General features: G+C 39.1%; 1 protein-coding gene across 2 annotated transcripts in view; it reads right to left on the reverse strand.

Moving 5' to 3' along the window:
* Positions 1-22475, reverse strand: part of IPCEF1 (interaction protein for cytohesin exchange factors 1) — a 44782-nt gene extending 22307 nt beyond the window's left edge. The window contains exons 1-6 of one of the 2 annotated variants that reach the window (XM_071740607.1): positions 22416-22475; positions 16627-16663; positions 15772-15941; positions 7322-7395; positions 5626-5697; positions 2581-2642 (exon numbers count right to left, since the gene is read on the reverse strand). In XM_071740607.1, coding sequence (XP_071596708.1) covers positions 2581-2642; positions 5626-5697; positions 7322-7395; positions 15772-15941; positions 16627-16663; positions 22416-22439 — 439 coding nt within the window. In that variant the 5' untranslated portion in view covers positions 22440-22475. Of the gene's footprint in view, positions 1-2580; positions 2643-5625; positions 5698-7321; positions 7396-15771; positions 15942-16431; positions 16544-16626; positions 16664-22415 lie in introns of those variants that run through there. The other variant, XM_071740609.1, reaches the window with a different exon arrangement.
* Positions 22476-26563: the final 4088 nt, after the last annotated feature.

Below are 26563 nucleotides of genomic sequence, written 5' to 3' on the forward strand. Positions count from 1 at the left end.
GAGGCTGTCCCTGTGGTCTCCATGGGAGGTGATGCCCCGCACTGCCTCTCGCCCTGCCAGCTGCACACAGCAGCTTGTGATGTCCCGGGGCAGCTGGGTCTCTCCAGAGGAAGCAAGCCTCCAGCTCCTTCCCCAAACAGGTGAGGGTTATTTGTATTCTGGAAGTATTTTGTAAGAGCTGGACTTCATGGGTCCACACTACTAGAAAGCAGTGTGTTAGCTCAGTCATTGAGAAACCAGCTATGGGGATCTCATCTTTTAACTAAATATCTGTGTACTTTCTTTCTGTGTGTGTCATTTGGGTATTTTAATAAACAGAGTGTGAGGGGAACAAGTTTTAAAACAGAAGAATTTTATAGATGACAGAAAATTTTCTAAGATGTTAAAATAAAACCGAAAGAGATTCATTACTTTTTCTGCCTATACTGTTTGCAGAACTATAGGGTTTTTTTAATAGCATCACTGCTATTCTGTTTACTGGAAATACATGAAGGACTGACACTGGCTGCAATAAGGCCTGTAACAAATTCTAGGGCTCTGTTAATGTCTTCTTGAATAAGTCTTAGTAAAGATCTTATTGTTTCTACAGCTCCCCTTTTAGGCTCGCAGAATAACAGAAGAAGAACCAACAGATGTTTCTGATACTCTAAACAGCAAATAGGGTCTGGTCAGGAATGCATTTGGGAGCCAGGGGTCTGGGGGGAAATGTTAAAATGCATAGAAAGTACATGAATACACAAAAATTGACAAGACCTTCCTGAAGAGTTATGGTGTGTGATACAGAGGGGAGAACCAGGTCAGCAAGAACAGACATGACTGTGGGTAATGACAGTGTTATTTTGAAACATGGCAGTGCCTCTGCAAGGGATGTCCACCCGGGTGTGTCAGTGCGGTGTTGAACCCACACTCAATGCAGCTGCTTGACAAAATATTCCTGGAAAGAAAAAGAGGTGTTTGACAGCAGAATCAGAGTGGCTTTTTATGAGGAAATAGGCTACCAGCTTTAGGACTGAAGAAATTTTGGCTATGTTATGCTTATTGTAATAAACATAACCTTAATTAGATAACCTGCTGCAGAGGTTATGTATTGGATTATTGAGTGTCTTTTATTTTATTTTATTGTATTTTATTTTATTTTATCTTAGATTAGTGGGATGAGTCATTTGAATTGTTTATAATTCTCAGTTCAGCCAACACAACCAATACTACATTTTTTGAGGCTTTACAAAATAACAATTTGCTTTCGTTTCTAAAATTTTGACCATTTCATCTTCTGCCTAATCCTTCTTTACAAAAAGATGGACAGCATGTTGAGACACTTCCTCCATGAGTGCAACTACCACAGCCTAATACAAAATACAGCCCTTTATCCTAATTTTATCAGACTATCTTGATTTTTAAAATTTAGTTCAAATAGGGCAGAGTCATTTTGAAAGAATTTGGGGATACAGGAATTAACAAGTATCCTCACAAGAAATAATGAGGAATCATGAAATGAAAACAAATAAATTGATGAGACCTGCTGGATCTCCAGAAATCAGTGGCATATATGTTTACCAGCCCCAAAGATGCTTTTATTGACAGAGTATAAATGGAACCAGAGTACAAACAGAGCCAGATCAGATTAATCAATAATGGAATCACATGTCCAAAGCCTGGACATAAAACCATAACCTTATTCTGGGAAACAACAGAAGGGATGCAGGGAAGAAGATTTTAGTGCTTAGACAAAAAATGCTGTATCACCTAAGTGTCTATACTTCCACAAATACAAGTTCCTTCCTCAAAATGACAGCTCCTGCCCAACCTGAGCAGTTCTAAAAAAAGGCACTGGAGGGTCAAAAGCCCAGAAGATGCTATATATACCTCAGGTCAGAGTCCATCCCTGGGTTGCTAACATAATACTGTCCACAGCACTCCTCATTCTTAACCAGGTCCCAGCACGTGTGTGCTCACCAGCAGATTTATCAAATGCTCTGACAGGTGACTTGCTTTGTCACCTGCCCAGGCTTGTGACTCAAATGCAGGTGTCCTGCCACCAAAAAGTTCTTTTTGGTCACTGTGCAAATTAATACAATAAGTTGCTAGGGAAATTTAAAAATTATTCATTCCACAATGAGCTCTTGGGCATGGCTCTGAAGGAAATTGTAGGCTTTGATGCAGTATTAGCACACCCCTCCCCAACACTGCTTTGTTGAAAACCTCGAGAATGGAAGAGACAGTAGGGACATTGCACATTATATTCCCAAGCCAGCCAGTTCCAAGGCCATAACATAACTCCAGTTCAAACCCAGAGTAGCACAGCTCTTTCTCTTCATACTTGGTAAGCTTAGCAAGCCAGCAAACTGCCAAAAAATAATTACAGATCCCTCACAAGGTGACTGAGTGTCTCTCAGTGGCACTGTTTCTCACCACTGTTTGTTTTTCTGTGCTTACTCTGTGCTGTGCCAGTGTGATTTCTCTGAGCTCAGTTGGTAGATGGACCCAGGCTGACAATTGAAAAGCAAGCACAGAGCTGACAAAAAATTCTGCAAGCAAAAACTGTGAAGAACATGGTATAGTTTCACAGTGAAGCCATACCTTCCTCATTTTTCCCGTTGGATGCCTGAGGGACTACGGCCATTCCCAGCTTACTTAGCCACCTGTGTTTAAAACAAAGGGAATATAAAGTTATGGGGATTTGCATGCTGTTTGGACACAGTTTTGCCCCTTTTAGATGTGTTCTACATCACCCTATTTATTTTCATTAACCAGAAGACTAATGTTAAAAGCTCCCTTCTAATTCGTAGATCATATTCTAAAAAGGCACCAGTTCCCAAGATACTAATACTCCCTGTGGTGAGGATGACTACTTGCTTGAACATTTTTCCTTGATCCTGAAAAAAAAGCACTAATAATGACCAAGGAGTTGTATCCATGGAAGCTAAAGAAAAAGTGTGTGTTTTATAACACTGTGTCAGTGGTTTAGTCCTGCTCTCCACTTGTCCTTACACCCAAAACAAAACAAAAAACACAGAAACCATGGAAGACTATGTCAACTGTCCTGGCCAAAGCTGTCCCAGCACAGTCTAAGAATCTAAGCCATTTAAAAGCAGATATACTAACAATTATGTCCCTATTTATCTCTGGTTTTAGTAAGTCTAACTTCCTGTGTTGCTTTAAGCCATTAACAGGGGTTATTTCTCTTTTTCTTCCTATGCAGTTGCTTTTTTTTTTTTTTTTTTTTTTTTTTTTTTTTTTGTACTAGAAACAATCTGTAGATATTTTTGTATGTGGTGTTGTAGGTCATTCAGATCTCTCCAGGTATTAAGAAATGAGCAACTGAAAAACCTCAGGTCTTTCAGATTAAAAACTCGAGCTCTAATGAGGGAATGTATGAAGGGAAGGAACTAAGATTCATAACTCTGAAAAAACACTGAGTCTTGATCTTGATTCGACTGGAACAATGAGAAATCTGCTAGTGTGATTAGTGACAACTGGGTTTTTAGACTGCAGTATGAACAATAGAGCCACATAACAATTCAAGAAAATAAAATGTCATTTCTGTAAGAGTGGATTATTGAATTTTTTTTCTAACAGCTTCTCATAACACAATGATTTTTTTGTTTTTAAATAAATCAAAACTCTTAACAAAAGAAAAGGCTTGCTGAAAAAAATCCAGGACTTCATTAACCACCAGGTCAGACAGATCTCTAGTAACTATGTGCAACTGGCAAGGTAAACGCACTCAGCCAGCCAGCACACATTTACTTTTCATGTGTGCATGACAATAGCAAACACATGCTAAATTAATGAAGCAAATAACTGCATTAATAAATCCATTGTTGATTTAATAGATAGATATGCTTGAAGAGTTACAAAAGGTCACGATCCATCAAGCAGTTATGCACAGCAGTAACCTGACACACAAATGCCCCAGTGAGTTCAGTGGAACCACTCACATGCATATGTATTTGCAGGACTGGAGCCAAGACAGCAGATGTCTTTTAGTCTGTTTTGACATGTGCGTGAGTATGCGTGTACTTTATCTATTAAATGCATGTATTTTATACCTTGCCAAGGAAAACATAATCAGATACAACAGTGAGGAATTAGTATTAGTGTGCTATGGTGGAAACTGTTCTAACACTAGGCTGCCTAGCTTTAAGCCAAATTGAACTTAGTCGAGCAGTGGAATTTGGAGAAAATCATTCTAGGGGCATAAGAGCTGGGACACCTGCATAGATTTCAATCACTCACTCACATGAGACTAAACATTTCACAAGTGTCATTAAGACACTGAGAACTTCCATCTGGCTCCAAACTGGAGGTTAGCACTCGCTAATGTCCTCCATTAGCTCTCATTTTCCTTTTCCTTCTCCTTCTCCCTAGATCCTTCCCTTTCTTCTCTCAGAAATGTTTCTGTCCAGCAGACTCTTATTCTCAGTCGTCTTCAGCCCATTTGCTTCAAGATCTCACTCTCTTCAGGAGATCCAGTGAGACATGCTGCCATATAGGAACTGATAAATTATCTCCCCACCAGTATGCTCTGTGCTATATTTACTAATTTACTAAATCTATATTTACTTGTATGCATCTATAGAGTACAAATTTATGAATAAATATCTATGTAGGTACACTACTGTGCACTGTAAATACTGTAGTATTTACAATATAGATACATTTCTGTATCTACATCTCTTTGGGAAAGTCACAAAAATTCTCTCAAGTTCTTTTCTGTTGTGGCACAAGGTCTCCTGTTTATAGAGGGGAAAGAACAGTCAGAGCCCTATGGAGAATCTCACAAAAATCAGCAGCAGAGCCGTGATTAAAATCCTGAGCTGACTCCTATTGAAGCTCTCTTCTCATATAAATTGTATAGTTTTGTGTATAGTATTTAGTCATTTAATGCAATAGCATTGTGAAAATACTGCAATATGAAGTAAGAATTACAAAGAAAATGTGAGATGTATTCAAATCAGCCAAAACTGGATCAATAACAAGTAATATCTACTTCTGATAGCTTAGTGTTTTCTAAAATGGCAATGGATATAAAAATATCCATTTTTACTTCTTGCACTGAAAACTGCAGGAATGAACTGCTGTTCTTATGGACATTTGTGGAAAGAAAATTTCTGATCTGTCATGAGGATCATTTAACTGTAACATAGTTTGGTGGTGAAGTAAATGCTTACTTACATTAAAGAAACAGCCTTTTCTATCCATTTAACCCTCCCCTTTTTACCTTGCTTGCTACTCTGAAAGCAGACAGTATTATATTCTAGTCCTAGATCACTTCTGGGATAAAACTGTATTAAGCTTTTTCCCTTCTTTCCTTTCTTCCCTCACTTTTCTCAAGGTGATGAACTTACTATCAAATCTTGGTGACTCTCTAATGGAAAGGAATCTATACCAGCAAATGTCCAGAAGATTAGTATCAAAATGAGGCTGCTAATGCAATTCTAATTTCATTGTCATTAGTCAACAAGTAGCAGTATTTTCCTTCTATACAGTGATCAGGAAACAAAATAGACTGAATGATTCCTTGAATAACTTTGTCAGCAGTCACTTGACAATGAGAGAATGAATTTTCAAAGGGGTTCTCAGGCATGAGACAAGGAAAAAGGGCCAATCACTCCTACTTACGTGTTCATTTCCAGAACATTTTCTGCTGCAAAATAAAATGTCTTGATCTGTGGGTGGCTGATCTTAATAGCACTTTAAGAAAAGAAGAACAGAAGAGATATGAAGAAAACTAGTTTACATATGAAAAGAGAAAATAGTTGAATGAATTATTTAAAATATTTATTCACTCCACCATATTAATCCGAATCATATTATCCATTCACATAGCTCTTTCCTTAAAAACCTTGTGTATTTTTAGCTCATTTCCTAGGCCACACATTATTCAGAGGGTATAAACCACAGGAACTGAAAAAGAAGGAATGAAGATTAAAACAAAGACCTTGATTAGGCCTTTATATAATTTGGTTGTACCCACATCTAGAATACTGTCTTCAGCTTTGCTTCCCCCAGCTCAGAAAAGTATAATAAATCTGGAAAAGGTTCAGGGAAAGATTACCCTAGATATTGTACAGGTTCTGTGAGTGATTAATCAGGCTAAGACTCCACAGCATGGAAAACTGATGGTTGAGAAACAAGAGATCTAATACAACAAAATCACAAGTGTCCTGCAGCAGTTGAATATGGACTGACTTTTCACTGTCTTTTGCAAGAGAAGTTTTAGGAGGTCCCACACTGGGCAGCAGGTTTGCAGCAGACATAATGGAGGTAGTCCTTGGGTATGACAGTAATTAACCTGACAGTCTCAGCCCCAGGCTATGCTTTGGTTGAATATCCATCAGTAAGGTTTTTCAGAGGAGGTTTTTTTATTTCCTAAAACACAGTCTCCAACCCTGAGGCTGTGTGGCTTCCCTCTTTTGTTCCTCACTGGGTGATAGGCTGTCCGGTGGAAGCACACACTCATTGACTGGACCCCAGCAGCCTCAGTCAATCCTCACAGTTCTTCTATCTTACCCCATTCCAAATAAGCTACAAGCATGTTTTCCTTCCAGTCACTGACAGCCAGCCCCTGCAGAAGTGAAGGGCAACACTTTCTCATGATCATGCACTGTGTGACTCAACCTTTCCTCTGAGAAAACAAAGTGCTGCTCCCCATATTCAAAAGAGCTATCCCCTTTCTTTGGAGGAGTCAAGCCCACAGTCTCAAGAACACCTACAGCTAATATCAGCATGAGAACTGAACAGAAGAATGAAAGCTTTCTCCAGGGAGACAGAATAACAACTATGCTGAGCTTTATAACCCTGAACAGCAACAACACCACTCCAGACCTTTGAAGTGTACTCAAAAGCCAGTGGAAGCCAGTGCTGCATATAGAGTTTGAGGAAAATATTTTGAAATATATACCCTGCTAAACAAAGTTGCACCACAGGATCCTAAATAATGGTCCTAACTCAGAAGGAAGTAGCATTACTTGCACCACTGTTGTCCTCCCCCCGTAAGGTAAGACACCTGAGACAGACTACAACTAACTCATCATAATCAGTTAATTAAGAGAAAGGGAAAAAAAAAGGATTTGTCATAGTGATCTGCTTTTTTATTTATTGTTTGAGCAGAACACATCTGACAAAGAATTTTAAAAAATAGTTTTTCAATATGAGTTTCTTTCAGTAGCTCAATCCATATCTTATTATTTATTCTTATTCCATATCTTATTAACACAGAAGAGCCCACCACCACTTCGTTGTCAGGTACTACTGAGGTTCAATTCTTGTAACACTGTAAAAGCCATGCAAAACTGGAGGTAAGAAATAAACTTACTGCTTTTTTTTGCATTCAATTGCTCTGTCCACACTGAAGTCTGGAAGTCTGATGAATCCTTCTGCTTTTTCAGCCTGCAATCCAAAAATATTTCAACATCACCACATCAACCAATTGGTAAACTACCAGAGTCCAATATTTGATGATAAAACATGCAAGTGTTTGTTTTCTGACAGCTTTTCACAGTATGAATATATATGCTTATCACCATGGGGATAGATTAACACTTGGTGTTTTGGCTGGTATTTGGGGAAAAAAATATTCCTATACCAAATACTCTTTGTGCTATATACTCTAGATGCTAGATGCTAAATACTCTAGATGCTATAAAGCCACCACTCCTACCTGTGCTAGAGTGGTAGAGCATGAACATTAGGATTTGTTGTACACTTCCAAATATCAAAGTGCTTGAAAGATGAAGGATCTTCAGCTCCCACAGCAGTGCTGAGGTAGAACCCCTCTCCTACTCCCCTAAAAGCATTTGTATCAGGGCATGTTTAGCTACGATTTATGAGTAAATCATAAGTCTAGTCTAGAGTCTGCATATGTCAAGGGCAAAATTTAGGCTTGGAACAAAGCAGGAGTAAAAATAGTGGGAAGGTGGAACAACACAATTCCTTTGCAGCCATAAATGATTACACAGCCTCTTTCGACAGAGACCAGACACACTTTTTGCAAACCACAAAAAAATAAATTAAAAAATCTTAACCTCAGGTCTGAAAACAGAAGCCTTTCAAGAGACACACATGGCATAAGAGAGAATGAATAAAAGTTATATCATCCACTCACGTCTGGATGTTATATAGAATCTCAAAGGAAGGTTTATTACATTAGACATTACATATACATGTGTGTTATAAAGATATATAACAGCACCACAATATAATGAGCTATGTATATTTGAAAAAGACATATCTGTAGTGATGGGAATTCAAAAGCAATCCATAATGATCTTAAGCAGAGATGAAGAAGGGTTTCTCCTGGGAAACTGTAACACAGACCATCTCATAGGGTCACCTACCTATGCCTGTGTATGAGCAAGGCAAAGGCAATACAGGCTGCTCCTATGGCCAGAGGTAAAACTGTGCATGGGAATGGTTCCATGCAACTGAACTCTGTTGCTAAATACTGCAAACCAGCTGCAGATGGCTTGGTCCTTCCAGTTATCATTTACAGACATGGTACAGGAGATAGCAAAAACCAGGCAGTCGTTCACAGTACACTGTTTCTATGCAGTCACCCTGTTCTGGACAGGAGAGGGTTTGCTGAACTATGACATCTCTGTTCAGGTCAGCTGGACTCTGGATGAGAGTGACTCCAGCAAAACTGAAGCCACCAGTTAGACTGAAATCCCTGCTCTTGCTGCCTGCAGCTGAAATGTCTTAATTTAGTCCATCTATCTATATTCACCAGATCATCCTCAGTAGGACCTGGATGTCTCCTAAGAGAAGCAATGATGTAGGCAGAAGTCTGTAGCACATAATGTCAGAAAAAAATGCTTTCCAAAAGAGACTTTTTTGCTGCTCCTAGCCCTTATGCCTGAGCACATTAAAATTCTGAAAAAGTACACTGAGTTAAAGCAGGTAAAATACACACAATTACAAAGACAGAGGATAAATGAAGATGACTGACAACATCTCAAGTCACGTTATGCATGAAAATGAGGAGACTGTAAAAATACATGCACCAAGACAAGCCTGTGAGCTTTAAAGCTTGGAAGTATGAATCTCTGAGAAATTAAATATGGGCACAGAATGGATTTTTCTGTGGGTGGTTTCCCTACACCTCTGCATATCTGTCCTTTGATATACAATAAATCACATCATAACCATCATTCCTGCAGTTTACATGTATTAAATATTAATATGAAAGATTTCTCTTTTGCATGTTCACTGGTAAATGATTTTGTCTGCTCCAGGACCAAAATTTAAAAGGGTAGAAGTGTTTTGGTTTATTTCTCAGTATAGAAGAAACAACTACCTTAATTAGCATCTGGGCTGAAAAACAGAAATCTTGATTTTTGCAACATAGTTTCATTTGTACAGAAACAGGCTTATTTGTAGCTGTGGGTTTTAAACTTTCTGCCATTATATTTTTAACTGTCAAACTTTTTTAGAACTTGTGTTTCTATTCCACAAGCTGGAATTTAGTGAGACTAAAATCGAGACAAAATATCAACTGAAGTAAAAAGTAACAAGCTTTTTTTGAAAATTTTGGGGGTTTTATGTCTATTTCAATCAGTTACATCTTGAGCTAGTATTTCCGTCCCTACATGTACAGGAATGAGTGAATGAGTAGGGGAGAGAGAATGAGGAGCTTTATTCATGGGCTCCACTGCACTAAAGAGAGATAATGTACTCCCCTGTCTTTCTGAGAAAAAAAAAAAAAAAAAAAAAAAATGTGGTCACTTCCTAAAAGAGGTGCAGCAAGAAAACTGAAACTCCTGGTTGGTTCCCAAGGCCAGTCTAAGAAACACCAGAGATCAGCCTCAAGAAAGCAGTTCATGGGGTTACAAAGCCTTTTTTGCACTCATTGCTGGTTGGAAAACATTTACAATGCCAGTTATTTCTCTGCATTAATCAATAACACAAGTTTAAGGGAAAAAAAAAAAAAGAAAAAAGACCCTGTAGAAAGGAATATGCCCAGGTACCTTTTCAGGGCTCTTTTCAACCACACACAAATCCATGGCCTGAGTGAGATAAACCATTAGGGGGTGGCAAGGGTCTGGGGATGGTTTTTGGCCTTGCAACAGCAAATCACAGTTCAGCCAGTCTATCCTACTGAAGTAGTAGCTATTGGACTCTTCTGCATCCTATAAATTTGCTTAGGGTGCTACACAGACACTCATAAGGAGAACAAATCTATGCAACAACATTAGATAAGTCATTGTCTCTTCTGTCCAGTTTTAGTTCACACAAATATTAATCACCCAGATTTTTTCTTGTGCTACTGAATTATCAGGATCCTATAAATCAATGTGAGGACTCTCCTCTGGGGTGCTTCCACCCATCCAGAGATAGAATTTGGATTTGAACCACTGACATATTTAATGAGCACCTAAACTAGTGGAATAGTCTCTAAATTGCTGATAGACATAAGGCTGTAGGCTTTGACTTAAGCAACTTACATTTACCAGTTTAACAACAGAGAAATATCCAAACTTCCTATGCAGTTGTTGGAACATTCTATTAGGTAAAAGATAATGTTCAATGCAGTCAGGTTTTATATTAATTCTGTGAGTGCTTCCACATTTGCTCATTTCTAAGGTTAATGTTTCGTTTTATGCACAAGTGAAAGGAAGGATAATGGTGTGAATTTTAGGACCACATCGTTATTATTTTAGTGCTCTATTGCTATATTGGTACACATCTCAGATGTGCCATCTAACAGGAAACAGTGTTAATGGGTATCTAGTTCCCTAACTAGCAAAAAAAAAAAAAAAAAAAAAAAAAAAAAAAGGGAGAACAAAGAAAGAATAACAGTAAAACCTTTGTAAGCATTATTACAGTCAGTAAATAGAATTCCAAATAAGGACCAGGAATAGAACACATGGAAGTCACTTTTTTGGTCAGTCTTGGGATAAAAATTACACATTTTAAAACAATAAAAACATATACAAGTCCTAAATGTCTTCTCTTCTCCAAAATGTTATTTTAAACATGACTTTAAAGCGTCCTAATTTTTTCACTAATACATTTCACTCAAGCCCTAAAAAACTCAGATTAAAAGAACTTTGACTTGTTTCCTAGTCAAGATATTTAAAAGAAGAAGCTGTTCTCTCTTGTGGTTTTTATGCAGGCTAGCCTAACATATAAATCTACAGTTTTTGCTATGCCCAATTGTCAGAAAATAATTTCAATAATACTAGTCTCTGGAAATGCCTGGGGCAAAAAAAGTAATCATTTCTTCACAGAAACAGCTTTTCAAAAGAAAAAAAAAATAAATTCAAACATATTTATAAAACTTAATGTCTGTGTCCAATGGAAGAGGTTAATACCCTTGTAATCTTGCCTCAGTATGTTATCTAAATTCTGTGACTTTAGGAAATTTAGTAAAGAATTTCATAGATCTTTTTCAACTTTTAAATAGTGAAAAAAGATTTTTTTAAAATTGTGCTAGTTGCTGTGGAACAGCTCCAATCTGCAGTTCAAGGTACTCCTGGTATCACAGTGTTTCAGTGCTACCCACAGAAGACCAGGACTATAATTTAAAGGTGAAAGGTTTCTGGTTTAAAAGACAGCAATTAGATGATAACTGCCAAAGATGTTGGAGTGAGGACCAATTTAAATGCAGTGATCAGTGGGGAGGGAACCCAAACAAAAGAACCAAAGATAAGTAGTGACAGCAGATCACAGCCTGCAACCCTTAGATTTTATATTTATATTTCTTTTCAGCTGAATCCCCATGGCAACCATCATTGACACATTCTGAAAAACTGTATTTCAAATTTACTTGGAAAACCTGTCAAGCCATCCTAAACACACACAAGACAGGCATTTAGTCCTCAGTTGCTTTCCAGCCAACATTGTTCAACATAATCTCAACATATGCAAGAAGCCAAGAGCCTGGGATTCTATGCAACAATTTTCCCCAACTACCCCTCTTCGTATGCAGGACAGCTGATTCCCCCTGGGATTTCAGTATGAAAGCTAAAACTGTTAAAGGACAGACAGCATCCTCTTTAAACACTTGTCTTCTGCCTGCAGAGAGCAGTACTTGAAAGAGAGAACCAAACTCCATAGCATAGAGCAGTTTTCCTAGGAGTCTGCTGATGCTGAATGCACATAGAATGTCAGACTGCTCACACTAATTTTCTGACATTTTTTGTGTTTTCATTGTAAAACCAACCTTCCTGTGTTCCTTCCTAGTCCAAACAGCTTCCCCTCCCCAGGATGGGGGTGTGTCCATGCTGCAAATAAAATCTTACCTTCTCCATTTTGTATCTGTATTTTACAGGAGAAGCAAGTATACATGGGAAGAGACTTCAGGACAGTCTACTGAAACCTGCTGAGACCACCAGGCTATAACTTCACCACTCCCAGGACCTCAGAGAACTGGTTGAACACTGATTTGGATTTGTCTGTGTGCTCTGGTTTGCTTTCAGTGAAAAAAAACCTTGAGTCTCAGGGTGTCTGATATGCTGTTTCTGAACCTTCTCTACATTCCATTATTTTTGTCTTTTGAGCTCTGGTTTTCACAGCATGCTTTATGTTAAATTGAAGGAACTACCATCTCCAAATGTCACCACAAGTGTCCTGTATCTCCTTCCCCAATTTGCCTCACATGCAAGATCCAGAGCCAGAGTGCCTTGAAGACAAATTAAATCAGAGAGACAGAAACACCCAGAGCTTCAGAGTCACCTGAAGGTAGACTTTACCAAGAACACAATGTTAGCTGAGGTTAACAATCCAAATCCAAGACAACACACATTCCCATACAAATTACACCCACTCCCTCTTTTCTCTAAATCCATTAGAAAACAAGGTTAGGTCCAGCACCCCGTTGCTATGAGACAATTGGCTCCTTCTGGTTGACTGAAGTTTCCACACAGCCCTAACAAAACACACTTATTTCTCACAAGGAAACTGGTCAGGCAGAGCTACAGGCAGACAGCGTGCCCTGGTTTCTGTGACCTCAACCCTTTTCCTTCACCACCATCTTTCACTTCAGCCTGGAAGAGGACCTGTCACCACAAGCCTCAAGCAGGTGAGAAGCAGGACAACTTCTCTTTCAACACAACTATGAACTGAAGGTTGTCACCTTAGATAGCCCCTCAGGACAGAGAATTATCTCCCCTGAAGGAAGTGGAAAAGCAGGTAGTATTAAAGCCAGGCCAGATACAGAAATAAAAGAAATATCAAGCAAGTCAGTGAATATGTCACTGCTATTTCAGCTTCATCAATCTGGAGATGAAAAAGTCTGTGAAAGCACAACAGGCCTAAATCATCTTAAATATGACTCTGAGCATAGCTCTGGTCTCACCAGTTCAAGAAAGCATATCTTAGTAAAGGATACTTCTTATTCCCACAGCTCCTAATTACTACCATTCTGCAAACTTTGCCTAAATCTAAAACAGTGCAGAGACACTACTGTCATGTTATCCAAAGAAATCTTGTTTTTTTAAAATAAAATGGTCGGCAAAAGTGGCAGAAGTTGAAAGCAAACAGATGCTACCAGCTAGCAGGTTTATAAGATGAACTGTGATAGGTGAGAAGTCAGGGCTGACATAAGCCAACACTATTTTGAAGCCCTGAGAGCTCTTCAGGGTATATGAAATAAACAGGAGTGAGGCTACTATCCACTCTTCAGCCTTGTTTATTTTGGGGCAGCCACGGGAAGCAGGAGAACATGTGGGAACCAAAAGGATGAGTTCACCCAGCTGGTGAATGCTATGGAGTATGCAGTGGGATCAGCATGACCACCTCTTCTCTGGGTCCTGAAAGGGGAATTTAGCCACACCACAACAAGTAAAGGGAATGGATGACTGTGCTCCTCTCGACTACCAACCTTCTCCTCCTGGAATGCATAATTTGCCTGTCCTTGCTCCATTTTACTTCACCCCAACTTCATGTCAACCAGTGAGCTCATCTTTAACACTTCTTGGCCAGAAGTAAAACTGCAAGCATTTTTAGAACAGTCAGTATTAATAAGGGATTGCATGATCTGATAAGTATATCTGTGAGGCTATGTCTTTCAAGCAGAAAAATTGCAAGCATTGGAAAAACAAAGCTTTTTTTATTTTCCTTTTTTTTTTTTTTTTTTTTTTTTTTCCTCTCTACATTTTCTATTTTTTTCCTTTCTTTCTCTCACCAGGTATTTGGCTTGGTCTTGAAAGGAAGTTAGACCAGACTGCCACATCACCACAAAAAAACACATGACAAGCAGAGTTGTCTTCACTTTTCCCTTTAAAAAAAGTCATAGCTTTAATGTTATTTGAGAAAGGTCAAAGGTTTTATTCTGTATAAAACAAACAAACAAACAAATAAAATAAAAATAAAAAAAACCCCAACACTGTACCCACAACTGAAGGGAGAATGTGAAATACTTTTTCCATGAATAAAGCTTGTTTTAGGGTTTTTCTTATGGTTTAAGCTATTTTATTTGTAACTTCAATGGAACAGCAAGGTTTCCAATGGGGATTCTGCAAGTGGAAACAATCCAGATTGCATTTGAATTCCTAAGATGTTCTAGCAATTAGTGAGGGTTTATTAAATCTTTCATCCTTTTAATGATTTCCAGAGCAGTCCATATGAATTTAGGAAACTTGATGCCTGCCCACAATTTCACACTGAAACTGCTCAGTTTCAACTTATGTAGATGCTGACATCCCCTACTCCTCTGCACACCACAATTCTGGACTCTTCCAGAACATCCTCTGAATGGGAAGGGAGCTTTTTAGAAGTAGCAGTGCAAAAGTGCAAGAGATTAATTATGCCAGAAATAAAACCTGTCATTCCCTGTAACTCACTACTTCTTTTCACCCAGTCATAAACTTTGATTAAAAGGGTTACTCCAGATTTCTCACTGCATCTTCACCACCACCTCTTTTTCAGTTTTAAGTCATAGAATCATAGAATGCCAGGTTGGAAGGGACCCCAGGGATCATCTAGTTCTTCAGCTGATTGCAGGAGTTCAGGGCTTGCTGTTCTTTGTCTCAGTCCCACATGTACTGTAAATAAAGTAGGCTATTTGAGCTGGATCAAATGCTATCTATACCAGTTGTCCTGAGAAAAGCTCACCCACTGAACATATAGGCAGACCTTGAATTCAAAATACTGTCCCCTCCTGCAGGTTTGACTTTTATAATAGACTCATTAGAGCAGGAAGTAAAAAATCAGCAGAATGTGAGCAGCTTTAGTTACAATGCTCTGGATGAGCCAGCAGCAAGACCAGGAGAAAAATATCACCAACTGATGGTTTTCATACCTGCTACCAAGCAAACTGGGGGGGGAAAAAATAAAAGAGGGGGAGAGGGGGAAGTACAGGACAGACAGACACCAAATAAAAAGGCAAATGAATAAAATGAACAAACAGATGAATCTCAGTGGGGAAGGAGATGGGAAGAGAAGCTGGATAAAGATTTATGAAAATTAAACTAATTAAGACATGAAGAAGCATTCCTGTTGTGAGTGTTGAATGCAGTTGAAAACTGTCCACTCCAGAAAAACCTTTCCCAAATTCAAATGCCAGTCTGTGAAGAGCAGATATTTAAAGGGCAAGACAGTAAGTTAACATTTCCCAAGTATTTGCTGAACTAGAAAACAATTTTCTGCATGTTTTACATTCACATAGACTCTTTGCAGTTTACAAGAAATGCCAGGGATAAGAAATAAACCCAGCTGTCTGTATGTCTCCAGGATACATTTAAATTTTGACCCCAGCTCCCCTCTTCTTGCTCCCAACAGACGCTGCTTGTCTGGCACCCAGGGCTGGATGAAATCTGTACTCACCAGCTGACTGCTGTACCAATACAGTGATGACTCCTTCAGCACACACCAGAACTTTTTCCATTTGTTGCCAATGAAAGCTCCTTTTTCCTTCTTTTTGTAGAGCCATCCTTGGCAATCGGCTTGTCCCAGCTCTTTGCACGATATCCTCCGTCGGCTCATTATAAAGAGCGCTGTGCCATTAGAAATACAGTATTTGCTTGTTTAAAAGTGAATTGCCAGGAAAGATATTGCTGCCAATTAAAGATCTCAACCTTACTTAGCAATCTCAGCAAGGCATCCAACCATATCTTAAAATATACTTAGAAGTCGTTCAGTTTTATAATGGCTGTGACAGTAACACAGACACATTTGAAAGGCATTCTAATGTGCAGAGAGAAAACAGTAAACTATAGATAATACAGAAACTAATTAATGTTAAAATAACCATACGCAGGGTTTTGTAAACTAAAAGGATATCCTTTGATCCTTTGAAGAGAAGCATGCATATATTTATCTTCCCACAGCTGTACACTGAAAAGAATCTGTCTATTTAACTCAGCTAGAGAAAACTATTATGCCAAGTACATGAAAACCACTAGTGTGTGTGTGTGTGTGTGTGTGTGTGTGTGCAGGCAGCTGATTCTACCTCACTGATTTCCAGCTTTGATTCAATTAACATACCACAAGGATTTAGTCCAAAGGAGCAGCCCGTTGTCATTTTTCTCAGAAACGGTGCAAGAATCGGTGGAATTAAAAAGCAGCTTTCCACCAGCTGAGTAGCAGTATAAAATCCTCACCCTCTCAAAAAATAAGGCATACGAAGAAAATAACAAAAGAGGAACCCAGAAGAGAAAAGAAAAAGCAATCTCTCATTACCTTGACTTTTCTTTTTTGTCTTCTGACGCAAGGGAACCTGTAAGAAATGCAGGAAGGAAAGAAAATAGGAAATTTCAGATTGTGTTGCAACATTTGTGTAGAAAGGGGAGGGGGAAGCTAGAGAAGGACGTGGTGGTGATGCTGGTGGTATATGCAGGATAGAAACACATAACCCACTCACTGCTGAAGGGATGTTAGTAGCTGAAGCATAAAATGTATTAATTAGAATTGATATATATCTAGTTGAGCAAGAGCAAATGTAACCCTATTGTACGTGTGTCTGTCTACTCGTGCTTCCTGTTTCACACCCACAGGCAGCTTCTACTTTGCTATGTGTTTGGCTGAATTGTATTCTGTGTTCAGAAGTTAAAAAAAGAAAAGTTAGAACTCTAGCATTTTAATGCTTCATTTCACTCCATGAGGGGGTTTTACAAACACGGGGAGATTAAAAATACATGCCAGGTGTCTGACTTGTTTAGCTCATTCTAAGAAATCCTGAAAAAGAAAAAAAATATGGCTTTTCTACTCTTTTTTTTTTTATTATTATTATTATTATTTAGAGAACGTATTTCCCCTTATTTAAAAAAGTTTCATGATATTTCTAAAAATAAAACACACACACACACAAAACCAAACAAAACCAACCAAACAAACAAAACCACCACAACTGGCAGTTTATCCAAAATTTAAACATAAATATGCCATAAGTTTGCCAGGCCAAACACAAGAATATTAGTCACTGCAAAAATAACAAAATTGATTTCTATTTTCCCATCTGTAGTCTATATATTTCATCCCACATAAACACATAGAAAATGAAACTAAAACAGAAGACTACAGACAGAAAAAGAGGTCATCAGAAAGATAAGGTCTGGCTTTGGGAGTAAATTCTCCCCAGACAAGTTGGTTGGTGGTGTGTTTGTGGACAAGACCCTTGGATTCTCTTTGCCTCAACCTTTCCATCCCTAGCACCAGAACAGAACCATTCGCCTTTTTCTATTTTTATGAATGTTTTGAGGTCTCTGGCTGATAAACACTGGATGAGGTGATACATGGTTTAATATGCTCAGCCACAATGTTGCTATGCAAAGCTGAGAGCTGCCCTGATCCGCTGCAGAGCTATGCTAGGAACGTGCCTAATGCAGTCCCCCGGACTCACTAGCAGGCTTTTCAGGAAAGCAAAATCCCATTTCATATTATTCTTGAAGGATATGATGGCTCTTCTCACAGGCAAATTAAAGGACACTAAAACAACACCATCTGGAAACAGTAATAGGAGACACCACTGCCACTAGAATTTATAAGAGCTAGAGCATTCTCTAACCAGAGATCTCTGCAGCAAGTATCAGACTGTAGAACCACATCTCACAGTGATGTGTTTGTCTGATAACTCTTTGAGATGACCTCCCACACCTGTGGGAGGCTTTAAAGGGAATGAATGATCCCAGATTCCTGCTAAATTTTCACTTTTTTTTTTTTTTTTTTTTTTAATTCTACCAATGCCTGCCTCACTCGGTCTATTCTCCATGACAACAGACAAAGAAAAGCAATGAGGGAACACATTGGCTCTATTGGAAGTTTTGCTAATTCCCCATCCTATACAGGCTGTCCCTTGTGTCACATTCCAAAGAAAGTAACTCCCTATTTAGGATACATGGAAATAACATATGGCCTCAGTGAATCAAAGGATCACGCTAATTACTTTCCTTTAGAGATACCCAAAGTGTTATTAGGAAAACCAAACATGAATCAGCTCTCCTTGCACAAGAATGATGTAGTGGGGAAATGTCACATCTCTATGAGACTACAGTGAGGTCATTTCATCTTTAACCAACCTAAAGCTGTACAACAAGAACAACAATACTGAGAGGGGATGTGGCTTTCTGTAAAGAAGGAAGAAGTAGGTCTTCCCACTAACCTAATTGATGATCTAAAACAAAATATCATGGTCTAGGGCTCTTATGTTAGGAAAGGGTTAACACGCTTACTATGGAAATCATCTGTCAGGACTTGCTTTATACACAGACTGAGGGAAAAAATTATTATCTAGTAAGGCCTCAGAGTACCAAGAATTTACAAATGTACATTTATTATTCAGCAGCTATGATGGTATTCTGCTGCAATTTGGTGGGGGTGATGGATCCCCATCTCTTCAGATCTTGTGGGAGGATTCACAAATTAATGAGGTCAGGAAAAGCAGTTTCCCCAGCCAGCACTGCATTTAATTAACCTGGATAAAAATAGTGCTAAAGGTGTAATAAAATCATTGCTGAGTGAAATTTTGTGAATTAAAATATATTTATGGTTTTTCTTCCTCAGAATTCCTGAAAGACAAATTAAAGTTTCAACAAATTAACCTGAAACCTGGAATTCAGCAAATTTTAAATGTTTTTAATACTGTTCAGAGGCCCAGAATTATCTTTAAAAAAATATCTGGTTTTCTCTGCACAGGATAAACCTCTAATCCCAGACTGCAGCAGTCAAATCTTGAGTTATTCACAAAATTTTCTTCCACAATTTTGTTAATTTATGAACAAAATGCAACTTCTTCCTCCAAAGAACCAGTGTTTGGAGTCATATAGGTATTATATGAAACAAAAAGTTTTCAATAAAATTGTCTTCATCTTAAACCAGCAGAAATCTTATATTTAAATGAATCTATCACAAAATTCATAAAATGCTTCACCAGTAGGATTTTGATTCAGTTTTCTATAAGAATACAATGCATTAGCAAGTCCTCAGTGGCAATTTTTTTCCTCAAGAATTAAATTAAAGTTTTCCCCTATGAAAATTGGCTTATGAGAGCCAAGAATCTATTTTTGGTGAACATTGGTAAAGAGATACTTTTAGGTTTCATTCCTAATAGAAGGCATTAGCATCAGTGCAAAGAAAACCGTGGAAGGCAGAGTTATTACTGATAAATTCAATAGTACCACCCAGGGCCATAACAGCACTTTCTGATGGAAATGGACTGTAACTCTCAGATATAGCCACAGCAAACATCTGAATCTGAACCAAATGGCATATTTTACTGTGCTTCTAACAACAGTGGATGTTTCTCTATGAAGCTCTATTTCCTTATGGCAAATTATTTATTTCATTATCACAGCTTCAAATGAAAAACAAACACACAAAAAATCAGATTTCTAGTGCTTGTTGTTACCAAGGAAAATCTGAGAGCATTATTCCTCAGGAAGCTCTAAAATAAATGCAAAACATACAGTTATTTCCAACTTTAGGAAGGTCATTATTTTTGTGCAAGACTGGCAACACAGGGTAGGTTTTAATCATTTTGAGTTCATTTTGGTTTCTTCATCAGTTTACTGAGACCTGAGGGCTGAACTGGGTGGGGTAGTGATCCTACAGGTCAATGCAGGCTTCCAGCTTGCTATCCAATAATGTTCCACTTGGCAAATACACCTATGAGCCAGGTGCAAAGGGAGCTGTGCAACTGAGCCATTTCTGTGTCAGGCAGGCTTCACCAATAAGCAAAAACATACAAAATGTCACAACTACAATGAGGCACTTCTTTCAGTTTGGAGATCCTACCTGTTCACAGAATTGCAGTGTGGTTGAGCTTGGAAGGGACTTGTGGACATCATTGAGTCCAACATCCCCTCCTCAAGCAAGGACACCTACAGCCAGTTGTCCAGGACCATGTCCAAACAGCTTTTTAGTATCTCCAAGGATGGAGACCCCACATTCTGTCTGAGCAGCCTGTGCCAGTGCTCAGTCACCTACACAACAGAGAAATGATCCCTGATGCTCAGAGGGAACCTCCTGTGTTTCAGTTTGTGCCAATTGCCTCTAACCCTGTCACTAGACACTACTGAAAAGAGTTTGTGCCCCTTCATTGGACTCTCTCCAGTATGTCCATGTCTTCCTTGTACCGAGGAGCCTAGAACTGGACACAGAGCTCCAGGGGGTGCCTCACCAGCACTGAATAAAGGGTTAGGATCACCTCCCTTGATGTGCTGGCAACACTTTGTCCAATGCAGCCGAGGATACCATTTGCCTTCTTTGCAGCAAGGGCACTGTGCTGGCTCATGTTCAATTTTATTGCCACGAGGTCCTTTTCTGCAAAGCTGCTTTCCAGTTGGGCTGCCCCCAGTACATACTGGTTTTCTATGGCAGTATCTTTCACATTCATATACAATAACAATATGGGGTAGAAGCCAGGGGGCTGGATTTTGGCAGTCTCCCCACAGGATAGTGGGTCCTGGCCCCTGACTGGCAGCTAACCTCTCCAGATGATCAGGCCTGCAGATGGGAGCCTCTGTCCTCTGCAGCAGGGAGACATCCATTGCCAACACACACCATTTCATCCTGGTAACCTTGCATGGTTTTCAGTTTGGGGTACTAGGTCCTTTCCTAGATAGCACATCTGACCCATCTTCAGTTTTGAGAGCAGTCAAATTATTTTGTATTTCCACATTCCTAGGTGTGGCAGAAGTCTTCCTCTTGGTACAAGAAGTTATTGACTTCCATCCTTCCCCTTTTGCAGAGGTTTTGCTTACCTTAATACTGGGGGTAGACACTGCCTGATTCTCCATTGCAGGTAGGAACTGAAGCTCTTCAAGCTTTTGTGTCTCCAGAAAGATCCTATCTATCTGCCTTTTGTTTTCTCTAATGTTGCACAGGCCTTTTACTTCCTCCTGTATCTCTTCCACTTGCCAGTACAGCTCTTCCAAGACAGAGTACCTCCTGCACTGCAGAGGGACATCTCTTCTTCCACTATCTGGAGCTCAATCTGTGTGGAAGCCTGTGCACTAGGAGGCACAGCTCTTCCCACATCTACTGGGTAAATTACCCTCTTAGCACCAGCAGCACAATTTCAACTGAGGCTCCCTTACTTTGCTCCTTCTTCACACCCTTCTACACAAAATGCTGGGCCTTGGGCCTGGCTTTTAGACATACCAAATACCAACTAAAGGGTGTTTGGCTCTCCGTAATCAGAGGTAGCTATATCAAAGGTTCCAAGCATCCTGGGTTGGCGGCAGTGGATCACTATTATTAGAAGCTGATAGATCTTCCTCACTCCCACACCACTGTGGATTCCTTTACCTCATCCTTGCCCAGACAGCAGGGATTTGCAAATACATAAGTGCTACACGCTTCCAACCTCCCTTCCAAAGGGCCAACCTTGAGCAATCATCCCTGGGTACCAAGCTCAGGTGAGCAGCATCTTACTGGGAGCTTCCAGGAACAGTTGAGGGTTGCCCCAGGGAATGCTTCTGGCTAAGGACTAGGGAGCTTGCAGACTACGAATTCCCCAGAAGGAAAAAAAATGGGCTGAAATAGGTGTATGAGGCTGTTTCAGGGGAAAGGAAAAAAATTGTTCTCCAGGCAAAACCTGGGGCATTGAGCTAATAATGAAGACCAGACTTCATGCCTCATGAGCTCAACTCACAATGCATGAGTGTGAGAAGGTGCCAAAGTTCATCTTAGAACTGTACTTTCTTTAAGCCTCACAAGGGCTAGACAGATGTTGTGGCTAAGAAAATCCTTTGCTAAGCTCATGTATACTGAGTTACTGCTTTCTCATCCATTGAGAGGCAGGACTTGGAAGTCAGGGCACCCCTGGCATCAGACCCATACAATAGACTTTATTTCATCATAGAGCAGAACACAGGCAGCCTTTATGTTTTACTACGTGGTCTGCCACACAGATGAGATATTGTTTGAAACATTGATGCTGCCCAGAGTCTTCTGTGATTACAAGGACACAACCCAAATATATGATCTCTTCAGCTGATCAGTAACTCTGGCATAACTTCTATTGTACTTACGAGAGCATTGCCATCAGCTTCCATGAATGGTTTCAAATCTTAGTTGGAAACCTGCAAAAAGAAAAGCTTTGCTTACTGAAAATCTGCATTATATTTTCATTTACCAGAAGTTTTGCCAGTAGAGTAAAAAACAAATATTTTAATGTTCCTTAACATGCCAACTTAGCCCTCTCCACTCCACCCAGACCCTAAAAAGAAAAAAAGATCTGTTCCAAAGGTAATACTATGTTATGTTGTCTGATTTTGCAGTTAACCAGTGATAAAGAATGCTCAAAGCTATCCAAGGTTTTCTGTGAAATAAAAATAATAAAGCTCATAGATCTCATTTAGGGGTTGCTTTTTGTTGGGTTGGGTTTTGGGCCTTGGGGGGTTGTCTGGGTTTGCAGTGGTGGGGGGTTTTTTTTGGCAATTAAGAGAGAGTAAGTAAACCAAGGGTGGCTTGGGATTTGCAGTTCTTTTGGGGGGGGCTGGTTTTTTGGGCTGGCTTTTTTTTTTGAGGGGGTTGGGTTTGAGATTTTTGGGGAGTGAGGGAGGTGTGTTTATATTAATTCTGGCTTTTCTTTTAAAAGAAATCTGTAAGATTGAAAACAAATCCTTTTCTTTTAAAAGAAATCTGTATTTTTCAGTTTCTGCTTCAAATGACAAATTCCAAATATTTTCTGGAAATTCTAATTAGGTAATCCTTTGGTTTTCCTGAACATGGTAAGTTCTCATACTGGACTACCCATTTTACAGAGAACTGTAATTTTCTGTTCTGGAGAGGAAAACCTATGCAGTGTAACAGTAGAAACGAGGATTTATTTTCCAAAGATACACCAAGTTAGTAGTTATTTGGTATATATAACAAATAGTCAACTTCCTACATGATTTTTCTTTAGCTGGTAGAATGGACAGATGATGAAAGAAATGTGTACATGATGAAGGAAAACATGCCAACATTTTAGTGCCAACAAAATTCCTACAAAACTCACTCCTCTGCTCATGAAAGAATCATTTAGTGAAATGGGAGAGGATACAAGATTCTGTTGAAGTGAGCAAGAAGGGATTTCCAGAAATAGAGGCACACTTCAGAAGAATTTCCAACAAGATTTTTTTTCCTGTTAGTAAAACCAGTAATTCAAGATATGTGACAATCTTTGTACATAATATTTGTTTTAATTTGAAAATAAAATCTGAAAACAGAAAATAAAACTCCACCTACTGGCTTCCAGCAATTTCAAAGCAAAAATAGAAAGGCAAACAAACACACATTTTTCTGGCTCCCAGCTGCTTCTATTCAAAATAGAAATAAGCACTTTCTATAAGTGGCTCAAACTGAAGTAATATCAAGATGAGAAGAGGTGTTATGGCAAATAATTCCAAGGATGTTTAGAAATCATAGCTAGCATAAACAAGCAGAGGAAACACCTTTAGTTATACAGGCAAATTAACATCAAGCCTCAAATAGCAAGTGCCAGAAAGCAAAGGAATAACGGACAAAATTATAGTAGTTATTGTGACATGTGGCCTTTTTCCTGTAATTTCTTCATTTCATGTGTACTTTAGGTTTGGAGAGAGTGGGGGGTAATTATACAAAGTGCACAGAGTTGAATCAGCTACAGTTCTAGGAGCAAGAGAAGAGTTATTTAACTGGCAAGGAAATGTTTCCGTCTGTTTGTTTTGTGCCAAAGACGTTGAAATGAATTTCAGCAGAACCTTCTCAGTGACGTTAACTCAAACTTTTGTTTAGTTTCCAGAAACTGGATAAGCAGCCTTTGAGCCAGCATCCAATTTTCAAAAGCAGCATTGACTTTTGTCTCATTTTAGTTAAGAATATAGTTTATTATTCCCTGTGTCATGAAAGGTATGAAAACCATGATCACTGTGGAAATAACTCTCATACATACTCATACATAACCTGAGTTAATTTTTCCTAAGTTAAACTCAACCTGAGTGAGATTAGTTACATTATGAAATAACATCAGGATTTTTATGTCTGCTCAAGTGTACTAACTGTTACAAAACCAACATTCCAGAAGGGCATAACCTGTTTATCTTTGCACTACAGTAAAATGTTTCCTTTCAATTTTCTGCAGGTGCACTTGGGAAAAGCACCTATCCTTTCGAAAACAGGTGAATTAAGAGAAGGAGTTGGACATATGCGACCATTTAAGTAGAGCTGGTCTATATCCACCTTACTGGATGGTCTAGCAGGAATCTTCAGGGGTGTCTCTGGGTGTCCACCCCCCCAGTAATCCCCTTGCACAATTAGCATTCCCTGCAGAGCTGTGTCCCTCATGTGCCCTCTGTGTGATGCTAGGTTATCACACGGTGGCAGCCCAGGAGCTTTTGCAAAGCTGGTGGGTTTGGTGGTAGAAGAGCTTCCCAGCCCACGAAAGTTACAACTGAGCTTGGGAGTCTGGCAAGCCAGCAAGAGGGTAGTGGGAGAGAACACTGGAGTTCATGCTACCAGAACAGTGTCCCAGTTTCTAACTGGAACAGCTGAGGCAGAAGAAGACTTGGCCCAGACCACCTCATTTCATAGCACTCAGAGTGCTATATTACAGCCCGGAGACATCCATATGAGTTTCTTGTCCTGACTTTGGTAGACATTGACTTTGAAATGAGGTCTCACCCCTAAAATTGTAACCTAAGAATCAAAATGAGGATGATTTCAGCTGTCTTCTTAACTTCTTCATTTGCAATGAGATAAGATCTAGGAGGGAAGATAAGGAGAGGGAAACCCTCCAGCCTACAGATGGAACACATGCACCAGGATTGCAGTCTGCTGCCATGGATGTTCAATTCACTAAAATTCCAAAGTGGAAAAAAAAGAAAAAAAAAAAGGAAACAAGGCACAGCAAAATCTCTCCCACTTCAAATGGCTTAATGAAGAAGAAAACAAACTTGAACTTCTCATTTCCTGGAGGACAAACTATAGTGAATCTACAAAATAAAAGCAAAGGTGATGGATTTATGTTATTAATTTGCAAACCACACCTACATTTCTTTGGCTTTTTTAGAGGTGCCTAAAATAATTTAGTTTCAGTTGGAATTGAATACAATATGTCAAAAGTGGTTTCAGCTAAAAGATTTATTGATGAAATTGTCAAGTTGTTGAGGGTTTTTTATTCTGATTCAATTGAACTGAATATCAGTTCCCACTTTATCAGTCCCACTTCACTCTTGCTCTTTCAAGAGGAGTACCAAGTAGTTACATGAGCAAAAGCTGATGCAATCAGTGTGGAAACACAGCAAGTGACTTATCAGAAATATCTTGCAATCATTTCCATTTGACTACATCATCTCTTCTGAAATAACGAGAAATATCCCTGTTAAAGATCAAAGGCAATGCTAAGAGTGAAAAAAAAAAGGAAAAAGAAATACTAGGATCCAATTATTCTAATTGCAAATAGCAATCTGAATTCATTAATAATATTCTTCTTGTGGAAATCAAAATCCATGAGGCCTGATGCTGTCTCTTACCAGTTACAAGCTACAGTGAGCATGTTGATCTGCAATGATATTGGTGTAAGCCTGCCAGAAATGCCTTCCAGACATGCCTTCCAGGCATTCCTCAGATGGCATCCAGGAGGGTCATGTGCCTTCTTGATTCTGGGCAAAATATTTGAGATATGCAACATGACTCAAACTATTTGTGCTGCAGAAGCACCCAAAATGTGTGTAGCTCAGTTCCTGTTCATTATGACATTGACACAGAGCACTCAAAAAAAAAAAAACAAAACCATTTTACCAAGCACCAAGTCAGGCTGTGAGACAATGTAGAAAATAAGCTTTTTGCCTTCCTTCTGTTTACATTTCTCACATCAGTCACCAGCTTTATCCTCTCTGCTTGCTGTCTGTTTATTTGACTGCCTGCAACAATCTGCACACCAATGGGCAATGAATTGACAGGCGATACAAAACTAGGGATAGTGCTACAAAAATTCCCCTCAAAAAAATCAATGATTCCTAATCACATCTCTCATTTACTAGGCATTAGGAATCACATAGCCCCAGATTACATCAGTGCTTGAAGCACTGTCCTGTGTCAAGGAGACACCTTATATAAGCGGCCAAAATAAGTTCATTACCTTTAACTGCAGTTCTTGCAACAATGCAGGGGGAAAATTATCAGTGTTTGTAGACTTGTAATTGTCCTTTGGCTT

Source organism: Heliangelus exortis, chromosome 3 (assembly GCF_036169615.1).
Source record: "Heliangelus exortis chromosome 3, bHelExo1.hap1, whole genome shotgun sequence".
In the NCBI taxonomy this organism is placed as follows: domain Eukaryota; kingdom Metazoa; phylum Chordata; class Aves; order Apodiformes; family Trochilidae; genus Heliangelus; species Heliangelus exortis.